This window comes from Pundamilia nyererei, unplaced genomic scaffold (genome assembly GCF_000239375.1).
Source record: "Pundamilia nyererei isolate P.nyererei 1_Seehausen unplaced genomic scaffold, PunNye1.0 scaffold00080, whole genome shotgun sequence".
Taxonomy (NCBI): Eukaryota; Metazoa; Chordata; class Actinopteri; order Cichliformes; family Cichlidae; genus Pundamilia; species Pundamilia nyererei.
Window position 1 is genome coordinate 892,241 of NW_005187481.1, and position 13,046 is coordinate 905,286.

Sequence of the window (13,046 nt, forward strand, 5' to 3'; positions counted from 1 at the left end):
ATGTGTGTGGGCGTGCAGAGTCCTGTCAGTGCCCCTCAACAATAATATTTAACTATTAATCACAGTTAAATAAAATAAAAGGATCTGGCTTGCATCAGTCACATGATCACATTTAACCAATGATCGCCCTTGACGGCAGAACGCGCTGGTTACGAGCTGGGAACGAGCTCACAAACAGCACGCGCATTTTTTTTGCGGTCCGGAGCTGTAAGAGAAACACAAATTAAACGTCTCTGCACGGCCCTGCAGTTATGCAAGGTGTCCCTTTGGCAACAGGGCTCGATGCACCCGGTTATAGCGTCAAAAAAAACACAGCTACTACCCCATACTCATCATTTTTCAATGTTACGTTTTTGAAGGAGAACATCTGAACCCAAACTACAATTTTTCCTAACCCTAACAAAGTAGCTTTTAACACTAAGCTTACACTAGAGAATAAAAAGAAAAGAAGCCAGGGCATGGAAAAAAGCAAAAACAAATGCAAAAAACAAATATCCAAACATAACAGGCCATGATCTGCCACCACCCCTACAGCCACTTAGTGCAGACTTTGTAGTTCTCTAAAACTGGGCAGTTGTCTCCTGGCAGCCAGTATTACTAAAAAACAAAAAACACCTTGTACCTAAGGATGAGAGGCAGCCAGCATCTGAAAAAGCATTAACGACGCATTGATTTTTGTACAGAGGGAAGAAAAGAAATTGGATCACTTGTCAAGTCTCTGTAAACTGTGTTGTCAACTGCTACATAGCTTCAATAGTGTCTTTCAGCATAATCAGTGTGTCTGTGGATCAAATGCTTGGTTGATGCTGAAAGTCTCTGAAAAGTGACTCCAGTCTCTGTCTGAACACGTGAGCAGCGACTGTGGATTTGGCAGCTTTAAATAACAGAATTCCTCGGTCACGTCTCCAGTGTCGAGCAGGAGCAGGGGTAACGTGGCATCATCAGCCCGGTCTCAAAAGAGGTTGTAGGGCTCACAAAATGGGACAGAAAAACCCTTCATCAGGCTCCAGCTCCTCCTACATACCCATCAGGTCTCAAAGTACTTGTAGATCTGGGAGACGTACTGCATGACGCTCTGCCAGTCTGGCCTGTCGGTCTTCATCAACTCCTTAATGTCCTGTTTGGGACAGAGATAGGTGTGAATGAACAGCAGTTTGGAAGTTGAGTGTAGTTAAGGAATGACGTTTCATTTTCAACAGTGCTACCAACAGGCCAAGCAGACACAATTTTTATAAGAAAAGTTTGTATTTGTCTACATGTCAGCATTAAAATGTATTAAATGGGTGGTAATTATTTCTATGAAATCTAAATGTCACATAAATATAAGTGCTTCCTGAAAAGTCTTCAGTTGATCCAAGAGGCTGCAGTGAGAGTACGGACAGGATATTTAAAAGTAGAATGGGAGGCAGGGCCTTCAGTCCCTGTTGTGTAGAACCAACTCCCAGTTTAAATTTAGTAAACAGGCACCTTCTCTACTTTTAAAATTAGACTTAAACACTTTTTCTTTTTGATAAAGCATATAGTTACTTACTAATGCTGCAAAAGGCCGCGGCTGCTGTGGGACTTCCCATGATGAGTGTTTCTTCTTCACTCACCTTTTACACTCACTATGTGTTTTATACACAACTCTACATTTAATCATTAGTTATTATTAATCTCTGACTCTCTTCCACAATGTGTTTTTCATCCTCTCTCCTGAATTCCCCAACTGGTCGTGGCAGATGGGTGACCCTCCCTAAGCCTGGTTCTGGTTGGAGGTTTCTTCCTATTAAAAGGGAGTTTTTCCTTCCCACTGTCACCAAGCGCTTGCTCATAGGGGGTGGTATGATTGTTGGGGTTTCCCCTGTATTATTGTAGGGTTTTTACCTTACAATATAAAGCCCCTCGAGGTGACTATTTTTGGTGTATTTTTGGCACTATGTAAATAAAACTGAATTGAATTGCAGCAATCCTCATTTTATTATAAAACTCATATCTTGGAGCTTTTAGTGTTTAAGTGTGATATCTGAAGAGAGACAGAGCAGAGTGTCTGTGACAAGTTGTTTAGTTTAATTTTTTTCTGTTTGCGACAGCGAAAACTGAAAAAGAAAATGAAAACTGAGAACACTGGTTTAAGTCGCGTTCATCAGGTTGGCTGTAGAGGATATTTGACTTCATTATTGAGTTACTGTATGCATTTCCCAAGTAATGTTAATGAAATCTGAAGATGGACGTGGTGGAAAATTGGGTCATTTTGAGGGCAGTTCGCAAAATATAAATCTACAGCGTAATGAGTCTCCGAGCAGCTGTCAGTAGTCAGCTGCTTGGAGACACCGGTGACTCAAACAGCGAACGAGGCTTTCACATGACTCCACATCGAGCCGCTCCCCTTAGCTCAGATTTACAGAGAAGCTTCGTGATGTCTCAGCCTCCTAAAGGCAGGATGAGAAATATCCTCCTGGGCCGTTTATAAAGGATTAATTAACACTGAAAAAAACATCAGCAGAGACTACCAGATAGGATGCAGCTATTTATTTGTTTATAGTGTTTTCAACTGACGGACATGGGAATAACTTTTCTGTATCCAAGCTTGGAACCACAAGCATGTAATGGAGACTGATTAGACAAAGTAATGTGAACTTTAGCCTCAGTGCTCCATTTATGCCCAATTCACTTCATTACTGAGGTCCAGCTCTTGGTGTGTGTTTACATCAGAATTCAGTAGTTCTGGTAAAGCTTATTCCCACAAACTGCCAAACTTCAGTTGATTACTTCAGCAAAGCCACTAATTTTTTGTCCTGGAAGAAATGAAACTTGACCTGGTTAGCATTAAACTCTTTAGTGTCAACACACTTCAAGCTGATGACGTTTGTGTTTAGAGTACCATATACGCATGAAGGAAAAAACATGGCAAAAAGCCCGAAAGCACACAAACTGTACACACCTTAGTGATTGTGTGTGTGTGTGTGTGTGTGTGTGTGTTTAGGAATAACTTGGGTCTATGACCAATGGAATGAGTTAGTCTTTACATGTGGCAGTAACACTCATAACTAAAATATTTGATTTATCCCAAAATATAGTCAGAGAGAAGTTGTCTTCTTCGAAAATTGATCGGTTTTGATCATTTCGTAAGGACGATTTCTAAAACAGTGCTGTTGTTTTGCCTCCGTCTGTGCTTTCGTGTGGGTAAGCCTGCATAGGGAAGAAGACGTCACTCACATCCGCTGCAGAAAACAAACTTTAGACATAACATCTTAGCCAAAACGGGATTATGATTTTTTTTCCCCATTTTGCAAGGCCTAAGGTTTATCTAACCAACTCAATGAATAAGATTAGCCGAGTTTGTGAGAGAAGTATTGACATTCCCGTACACAGTGACGAAGGAGGTTTTTTCCCAAATTAATAATTTGCAAGCTTACAGAGAAATCAAGGTTAAAAATGTTCATTAAAGTAGTAGTTTAATACTTTAATACCTCAAACAAACCTCCCAATTAATGGCTCAGCTACCCACACAGTACTTCCTTTGTCTCATAACTGAAAGTGTTCAGTTTGCATCAGTCAGCCACAAGATTAAAACCACAGGTAAAGCAAGTGATATCAATCACCTTGCAATGTTCTTGTTCTTACAATGTCCCAAGCAGACATCCTAAAGGGACTCCTACAGAAGCCCAACATTGGCCTGCATAGACATTATTATTTCACAGCAGCCACAGTGGTATGAAATATTAGATAAACACTGGCATTAAAAAAGGCTGTGTATCGTGACTAACACCTGTGTTTACCTTATATTTTCCATTACAATGGCTGTTGTGAAAAAGCTCTTTGTCTTGAAGTTCAGATGTTGATTCAGATGTTAAGGCCACCCTGGGTGACCTGTAGTACCCTAAAGGTGATCACTTCGTTATTGATTTATATGTATACTACTTGTACTTTTGTTTCTTACAAAATGCACATAGAACTGGTTTAGCCTGGGCTTAAAAAAATATCAGGAATGGCGTTCCTCCAGTTTAAGGAGTACTCACACATGATAAATCTCAGTTTAATAAATAATACCAAGAGATTTCATTTTTCATGTGGTGCAGCCTGGCATTGCTTTAGACTGGGTGTGAGCATGAAAGTTGTACCTTTTCTCTGGTAGCTAATTTAAAGTGCAACATTTCAGTGGGTGCAGGAAATAACACCAAACACACAAAGTGTTTCTGTGCAGTTTCTATCACAGTGTGTCTGCAGGTTAAAGGTCCAGATGCGGGGCGGGATCAGTGTCTGATAAATCCACTCTCAGATGGAGAAGGAGCTAAGGAAGGGAGGACATAAGAGACTGAATGATACTAATTTTGTGTTATTTAAAGCTCAGAATAGGCAGTTAGGGCAGAATTGGGGTGAAGTTTATATAACCCCCAACTTCAAAAAAGTTGGGATTCTGTTTAAAATATAAACAAAAACAGAAGGCAATTACAATTCTTGTAGTAAAAGACATATTTTATTCACAATAGAACACAGAAAATATATCAACAGTTTAAATAGAGAAAATGTACCGCTAAGAAAAAAATAAGGTAATTTTGAAGTTGAGGGCAGCAACACACTTCAAAAAACGTGAAACATGAAATAGGGACATGTTCCTCACTGACATCATCTCCTCTTCTATCAGCAACAGACTGTAAACATCTGGAAATAGAGGCCGGCAGATGGGCAATTTGATACATCATTTTATTTAGATTTTACACAGTGTTACAGCATTTTTTGAAATGGGGTTGTAGTAATGAGCTATGTTGTCCTGGTGCAGTCAGGCTGTTGTGTTCATGGCCACTGTTAGTTTAGGTCAAAGGTCAATGCTCCCTAAGAGAGACAGGGAACCATTCACGCTCACATTCACAGCTGATGGTGACTCTAAACCTAGGGCCAATTTAGAGTCACCAATCCACCTGACGTGCATGTCTTTGGGCCATGATGAATGGCTGGGGTGCCTTGGACTACTACTGAAAACTAAGTTGTTTTAAACAATAAGAACTAAACTGAAAAAGCAAACCCACTGTGTGGGCATTAGTGCGGTTAAGGCTACGTAAGCAAAGATATACCACACACTTTGTCCACACTACTGCAGCAACAAACATTTAGTCAAACCATTGCAGTCAATATTCTGAGAAAGATAAGCAATAGTTTATGAGTCATATTATTTCTCAATCAAAAAATACAAACTACGATTTCTTTCTTAGTTTTAACTTATACTGTTTCTTGTCTTGTTATTAATTTCAAATTTTTAGAGAAGCCTAAAATGTTCTTAAAAAATAGGTCAACACACTTGCTGTTAAAATGTGTGTGTGATCACTCCTTTGACTAACCACTCAGTATTTCCTATATAATGACAGGCAGCAGAGAGCAGGAAACTGATGATTTTGGCATTCACGTCACCACTTTGTTTCATAACTGAAAGTGTTCAGTCTATCTGTACCAATCAACTGCAACACTAACAGCACTGACAGGTAACAACTAACATCCATCATCTAGCTGCAGACAACCTTGGCTGCTAACCTTCATGTGGAAGTTCTTTTGACACGTACCACCCCTCTAAACATTGTTTGTAGACCATGCACGCAACCTTCTCAGGCAACAGGCCTCCGCAGTGGACCCATAAAAAACACCCAAAGTTTGTTGCTGTGAGATATGAGTGCTAACCACTGTGCCACTATCCTTCTACTGCTGAAAGAACAAAACACACTTTGGTATCCAACTCAAACTAAGCCAAAATTCCAGTTATTTGTTTTCTTCACTGCTTATCCAGCTTAATGTCGTGGGGTTACTGAAGCCTGACCTAGCTGTCACAGGATGAGAGACAAGGTATGTCCCAGATAGTTTAGCCCTTAGGTTTGAAACTGGGGACCTAAGGGCCAAAAAATAAACAAACAAATAAATAAAAAAAATGTTGAAGTATCTGTTTTTGAACAATTTATACTAGCTTTGTTACCAGAAGCTGATAGTCCCGTGTTCCTTAAAATAAATACGAGCAGCTTTGTTTATAACTTGACAAACACTGAAGGGCAATTTTTTCACAAAGTCTAAATATTTCAGTGGAGCAAAAGAGCCGATAACGATTTGTTTTCCCCATATAAGAAAAGATTATTTCCAAGGAAGAGTACTGGAACACACTTCTGGGCCAATCTCTGTTCTGAAGTTTCATATCTTAAAAGTTTAGCAAATCAAAGTGGTCTGTTTCCAGTTTGTCTAATCAAAAGCTCTGTGTTTTCCAAGTGTGTTTGTGTGAGGTCTGGTGTGGTTTAACTCACCAGGGAGGGTTTGATGCCAATGCTCTCAGCTGCCTGGAAAGCTAGAGTCAGATTCCGGACCTGAAGAAAAAAACCCCAAAAAAACGCTCATATCAGGAAACAGAGAAAATGTGAATGTCTCGGTCATTCTGCAACACTACACATGGAGGAAGAATCAGAAACAATAAGCTCACAAATACCATAATAAACCATACAATATCCCAAGAGACCGTTTGAAGCCTACATAAGCCTCTGCTTTTTTGTGTCAGCTGCATATTCACTCATGTTTATCTGATAAGTTTAAAGCCATACTGGTTGAGAGCTATCAGGAAATCCAATTTGGATCCCCTTGAAGCCTGTAACACAAAACTGTTTGTGTTTGTATAATTACATCTCTACAGAAAGCACATGATGAGTGTAAAGAACAAAGTAACCCCTCCATGTGAGCACTGCTGATAGAAAGTCAAACTCATCAACGTACTGAATGCTATGCTTCACTCTAAACTCGGGTTAAAATTTTCTCTTTCTTTCCATCGTACCGAGAGCACAGGCCCCCCCGACTCATGAATAGAAACTCTTGTGATCGCTCAAACCTTCATATTAACTGCCTTGAGGCATCATCACAGCTGGGATGACGAATTGATAAATTATGAATTCTTAATAATTAGTTCTGCAGCTGCAGACCTTCACCTAAAATACAGGTTCGCCTATAATGTCATCTTTCTTAAAAATTCCGTATGATAAAGGGGTGAAGGAGGGCAGGAGTGGGAGTACTGGGAGGACAGATTACACTGGGAGGAAGGTGGGTGTTTGGGCCTTGGGGAAAGTCACTCAGCAACAGTTATTAAAGGCAATGCAGCTCAATTGAATTATTCAGAGAGAGATGGGTTGTGCAATGTTTCTGTCGTCAACTTAATGTTATACTTTCACACTGACATAACCCTGTGTACCCACGCCTGCATCACTAATTTGTCACGTAGGATGTGTCGGGCCTTGTCAGAGGTGTTTGTCTATTGTTTTAATCTTGTAGCGGTGGGGTGAAGGACCCACAGTCCCCAGAGAGGAGCCATATTGTTTGCAGCACTACTGTATATACCACCTGCATGTCTGCATTACACAGCCGTCAGCACTGAGCTATAACTGCTGCTCAGTGCTCCAAATCACTTAGACTACAGAAATGGCTACATTCATAATTCATACTGAGGCTGTCTCTTACTGCAAAATGAACAATGTGGCAGTGCTATAAAACCGAAACATATATGTACAGGAAGTCGGTAATATGCAAGTTAATGATGGAAAAAATCTCTCCTGCAAAATAGCTTCAGAGTATTACAGGGCTGTTATCGTCCTCCTGGTGATCTTTCACATGAACACATCAGAGGTTGATCATTTTTATGGCTGACATTCTACTCAAACAAGATGTTGGAGCTTTATGTGCACTTCTGGAGACTGAGTTGTCAGGTTGAACGTGCGCTTTGCCCTGCAGCCTTAATCAGAGAGAACATTCATCCTGAGACTGAAGAAGAAAAAGATGAAAGCAGGCAGAGTGAGTTCATCAAACAAAAACAAAAAAAATTACAAGCGGCTTCTCTGAATTTGAGTTGGAATTCAGAGAAGACAGACAGATATACGTCAAAATATCTGTCTGTCACTTAATCTTATGTAGGTGGAAATTTTTTTTCAGCATTTAGTCAGAGAGTGCTGCAGTAACCTCCAACAGTATGCACATTTCTCTACATGTGAGTTTACTCCAGCGTACAAGCTGACATGAAACCAGAAATTTGCTCAAATATGTGTGTATTAGCTTGTGTGGGTTATGACCCAGTGATCACTGTGAGAGAGAATTCATCCTAAGAATAAGAAAAATGACCCTGATTGCATTAAACATTGGAATACCATATAAGACAATATTAAATCATTTCATATATAAAAAAATTAATAATGGAGCAGCTCCTAAAATAGCAAAACAGGCAATAAAGATAAATATATAAATAAGTCAAGATCAGTATATTTCCAGGTAGAGCAGGGCGATATGACCAAAAATATTTATCACGATATACACATTTGAAAATTGCGATAACGATATAACTGACTAGACAAAATACTTTACAACAGCAACTACAAAAACCAAATACAACATCAATGTATCTTCACTTAAACAAGCAGCTGTTTTTTTATGTGCATTAAAGTTATATAATATAAAAAATTAACAGTGCAAATGCAAATTCCTTGCTGACAGTTTAACCAAAAAGCATTTGCAGTGGAAATTGATTGTCCGACATATCCATAACCATGTATAACATCCACAAAACTTAAAAAGAGGTTATACACACAATACGGTAATATTACGTTCAATTCAATTCAATTTTATTTATATAGCGCCAAATCACAACATAAGTCGCCTCAAGGCGCTTCATAGATACAGAGACAGTACGTATCACTCCGCAAGGCTACTGTCTACGATAGCCGTAATGCTCCATCAAGCGATGCAGGTTTGTAGCTTAGCAAAGTCGTACTGAAACATTTGACAGATTTTCGAGTGCCGTGTACCACATAAAATTGTTTCGAGGTCAGTAAACACAACCAGAATTCATACATAAGGGGCACTGTCGATTTTCAGAAAAATCAAAGGATTGATTTTTAGTATTTTCCATATTTTCCAAAAAAATGCGGTAATAACGACGGCCCGCTAGCGTGCTCTACAAAAAAATAGTGCTTTGTTGTGTATCTGACGGACGAAAGCTAAACGAGTTCCACACCACTGAAGTTGCAGCATTTTACAAACCAATTCATCCGTTTCATTCAACGATCCGCTTTCGCGTTTCTAATTCTCTGTCGCCGCCATGCTTTTTCTGCCATGTGAGTATGAAAACAAAGGCACTTACCCATATTCTATCGCGATATTTCATTTTCTTATCGTTGCCCAACATTATACCGGTATTACCGTGAACGGTATGATATGGCCCAGCCCTATTTCCAGGCTTATCTTATTTCTCTCTGCTATAAAAAAACCCCCCATTAAATTAGACAGGTCACGTATTTAGAAGTGACAAGCGTGTCCAAACTTTGGATAGCAAAGTAACCTAGTTTGCAATGGAAAAAAAGAGGAAAATAAAAACTGCAATTCTTTTAAAACAGCAATGATGTCATAAAACATACTTTAGCAACATTTTTTTTCTGGCACCCACTTCCAAGGTGCATGGAGAAGACAAAGATCTGATGACGTGAAGACTCCAGTGACACTAAAAGTATTAGAGACCAACTTTACCCGATAGACCACCTAATAGAAGGTACTTTAGTCAGGACCACAACAGTCAAAAGATTTTTCTGATCTGCAGTGAGTGATATCAGGCCGTATGATCTTCTGTTTAACATACATGGAAAGCCACTGGTGGGAAGAAGTATCACAGAAGACAGCAGGCATCAGTGACAACAGATATGACACTGATAGTCAGATATATCAAGTCAGGTATAATATGAATGTAGGTGCCAGGGTGGAGGCAGTTTGCAAAGTACCTTGCAGATATGCAGAACCTGTTTAAGCTGTTTGAAGGTTAAAACAGCTTAAAGAGCATGCTCTACATGTTCTGGGCCCTGACATCAGCTCATCTGCTGATGACCAGTCAGTGCTCCTCACAGAGAACAGTGTGAATTCAGCCTCGCGTAAGTACTGCTCCAAACATGAGTTAACATGACTGATAAACAAAGAACCAAATGTGGCATTAAGGATTAAAAGTGTCAAAAAACAGCAAAGCGCAATTTACTAATTGAAGTAATCTAATAAATTTACATTTATACATTAATTTGCTCACTTGCTCACTCATTGCTATAACTCTCTCCTGGTTTGAACCTAAAATTTCAATCACCAGTTCAGCTCTTGTCTAATTTGATGGACAAACTAATGGGGGCAGAAGCATCTCTGTGCGAGATCTTTGCTGGATTCTTTTTCTGATTCTTAAGGACATGACTTTCAGGTGTTGCTTCTTATGTGCTTGACCTTTAAGGACGCACAGCGGAACATATGAATAAAAAAAGCAGTCCAAAAAATTTCCAAAGAAAAGGTTCAGAAGACCTTGAAAAAGCCCAGAGAACTATTGTTCAAGACCACTTTAAAAATCACATGAAAGTCTGGCTCGATGGAAGCAAAACGTGAAGAAACTAGGGGTTTTGCACAGTACTATACAGGGAGTGCAGAATTATTAGGCAAGTTGTATTTTTGAGGAATAATGTTATTATTGAACAACAACCATGTTCTCAATGAACCCAAAAAACTCATTAATATCAAAGCTGAATGTTTCTGGAAGTAGTTTTTAGTTTGTTTTTAGTTTTAGCTATTTTAGGGGGATATCTGTGTGTGCAGGTGACTATTACTGTGCATAATTATTAGGCAACTTAACAAAAAACAAATATATATCCATTTCAATTATTTATTTTTACCAGTGAAACCAATATAACATCTCCACATTCACAAATATACATTTCTGACATTCAAAAACAAAACAAAAACAAATCAGCGACCAATATAGCCACCTTTCTTTGCAAGGACACTCAAAAGCCTGCCATCCATGGATTCTGTCAGTGTTTTGATCTGTTCACCATCAACATTGCGTGCAGCAGCAACCACAGCCTCCCAGACACTGTTCAGAGAGGTGTACTGTTTTCCCTCCTTGTAAATCTCACATTTGATGATGGACCACAGGTTCTCAATGGGGATCAGATCAGGTGAACAAGGTGGCCATGTCATTAGTTCTTCTTCTTTTATACCCTTTCTTGCCAGCCACGCTGTGGAGTACTTGGACGCGTGTGATGGAGCATTGTCCTGCATGGAAATCATGTTTTTCTTGAAGGATGCAGACTTCTTCCTGTACCACTGCTTGAAGAAGGTGTCTTCCAGAAACTGGCAGTAGGACTGGGAGTTGAGCTTGACTCCATCCTCAACCCGAAAAGGCCCCACAAGCTCATCTTTGATGATACCAGCCCAAACCAGTACTCCACCTCCACCTTGCTGGCGTCTGGAGCTCTCTGCCCTTTACCAATCCAGCCACGGGCCCATCCATCTGGCCCATCAAGACTCACTCTCATTTCATCAGTCCATAAAACCTTAGAAAAATCAGTCTTGAGATATTTCTTGGCCCAGTCTTGACGTTTCAGCTTGTGTGTCTTGTTCAGTGGTGGTCGTCTTTCAGCCTTTGTTACCTTGGCCATGTCTCTGAGTATTGCACACCTTGTGCTTTTGGGCACTCCAGTGATGTTGCAGCTCTGAAATATGGCCAAACTGGTGGCAAGTGGCATCTTGGCAGCTGCACGCTTGACTTCTCTCAGTTCATGGGCAGTTATTTTGCGCCTTGGTTTTTCCACACGCTTCTTGCGACCCTGTTGACTATTTTGAATGAAACGCTTGATTGTTCGATGATCACGCTTCAGAAGCTTTGCAATTTTGAGACTGCTGACCCATTTTGCCAAAGGAAAGGAAGATGCCTAATAATTATGCACACCTGATATAGGGTGTTGATCTCATTAGACCACACCCCTTCTCATTACAGAGATGCACATCACCTAATATGCTTAATTGGTAGTAGGCTTTCGAGCCTATACAGCTTGGAGTAAGACAACATGCATGAAGAGGATGATGTGGACAAAATACTCATTTGCCTAATAATTCTGCACTCCCTGTAAATACAATTGATAATGTACATCTGCATCTGTTTTATAAATACTTAGAACTTATAAATGCAATATATAAATTTCCAATGGGTTTCGTTGTTTAGGCGGTTCTGATTAACTGCTGGTGAGCCACTGTGTGTGTGTGTACGTGTTTGCGTGATTGCATGTGTGCTAGGCGTTCCTGTATTTTTCTACCTTATCTTGACTGATGAGTTCGTGGTAAGGGATGTGGGCAGGCAGATATGTGTGCAATAGGGCACAGAAAGCCAGGCCATCATTCCAACTGCTGCTGAAGTTGGTCACATCGATATTCTGAAGGCACAAGGAAAAAAAGAAAAAAAAAAGGAAAAGAAATTTAAAAAAATTAATTAGAGCAACATAATTTCAATAAAAATAATGATAATCAGCATAAAGTGCTAATAATTCAGGTAGAAGCACTAACAGCCTCTTGACAACATCACCATGCAGTGAAAAAGAAATCCATCAGGTCATAAAATCAAAGGAAAAATAATTAAAATTTAATCAAATTTGAAAGACGCAGAACAGCAGAAGAGTCCAGTCATTGATATTAGGAGGATCTTCTTTCTTGAATCACTTCAAAACAACAATGCTATCTCTGATCTCCTCTGCATGAAGGACATGCATAGCAGCACGTCCAGTTTGTTTGGTTTTAGTTATGTGATTCTCAGAGCATCATCACCTCGTGCACGGAGCATACAGCATATTCAGAGTATGATAACAGGAGAGGAGCTCGGAGGACACACTTCCTCTGGGCCATTGTTTGGAGGGTGCAGACTCTCTGTATAACAGATAAGTTATTTACAGTCTTCCTGTTTCATCCCTCTCATACGCTTTGGGAACAGAGCTCACAGCAAGGGAGGCCCTCGTGAGTCATGGGTACGTGTGTTAGATTCCTCCCATATATTATACGAAACCGGGGAAATTTACACTGCTTTGATCTGGATTCATCCTGTTAAGGTGGAAATAATCTAAGAGTCCTAAACATTTTGTTTTAGATGGTAACATGCAAAATGAAAGCTACAATATGAATCTAAGAGCTATTAGATTCACATAGCATTGTATATTCTAGTTGTATGTAATAATAATAATAATAATAATAATAATAATAATAATAATAATAAT

General features: G+C 39.6%; 1 protein-coding gene across 4 annotated transcripts in view; it reads right to left on the minus strand.

Moving 5' to 3' along the window:
- Positions 1-12: 12 nt before the first annotated feature.
- Positions 13-13,046, minus strand: part of specc1 (sperm antigen with calponin homology and coiled-coil domains 1) — a 79,554-nt gene continuing 66,520 nt past the window's right edge. For 2 of the 4 annotated variants that reach the window (XM_005737835.1, XM_005737836.1), the window contains exons 13-15: positions 12,099-12,215; positions 6,261-6,320; positions 14-1,117 (exon numbers count right to left, since the gene is read on the minus strand). In XM_005737835.1, coding sequence (XP_005737892.1) covers positions 1,028-1,117; positions 6,261-6,320; positions 12,099-12,215 — 267 coding nt within the window. In that variant the 3' untranslated portion in view covers positions 14-1,027. Of the gene's footprint in view, positions 1,118-6,260; positions 6,321-12,098; positions 12,216-13,046 lie in introns of all 4 variants that reach the window. The other 2 variants (XM_005737838.1, XM_005737837.1) reach the window with 2 other exon arrangements.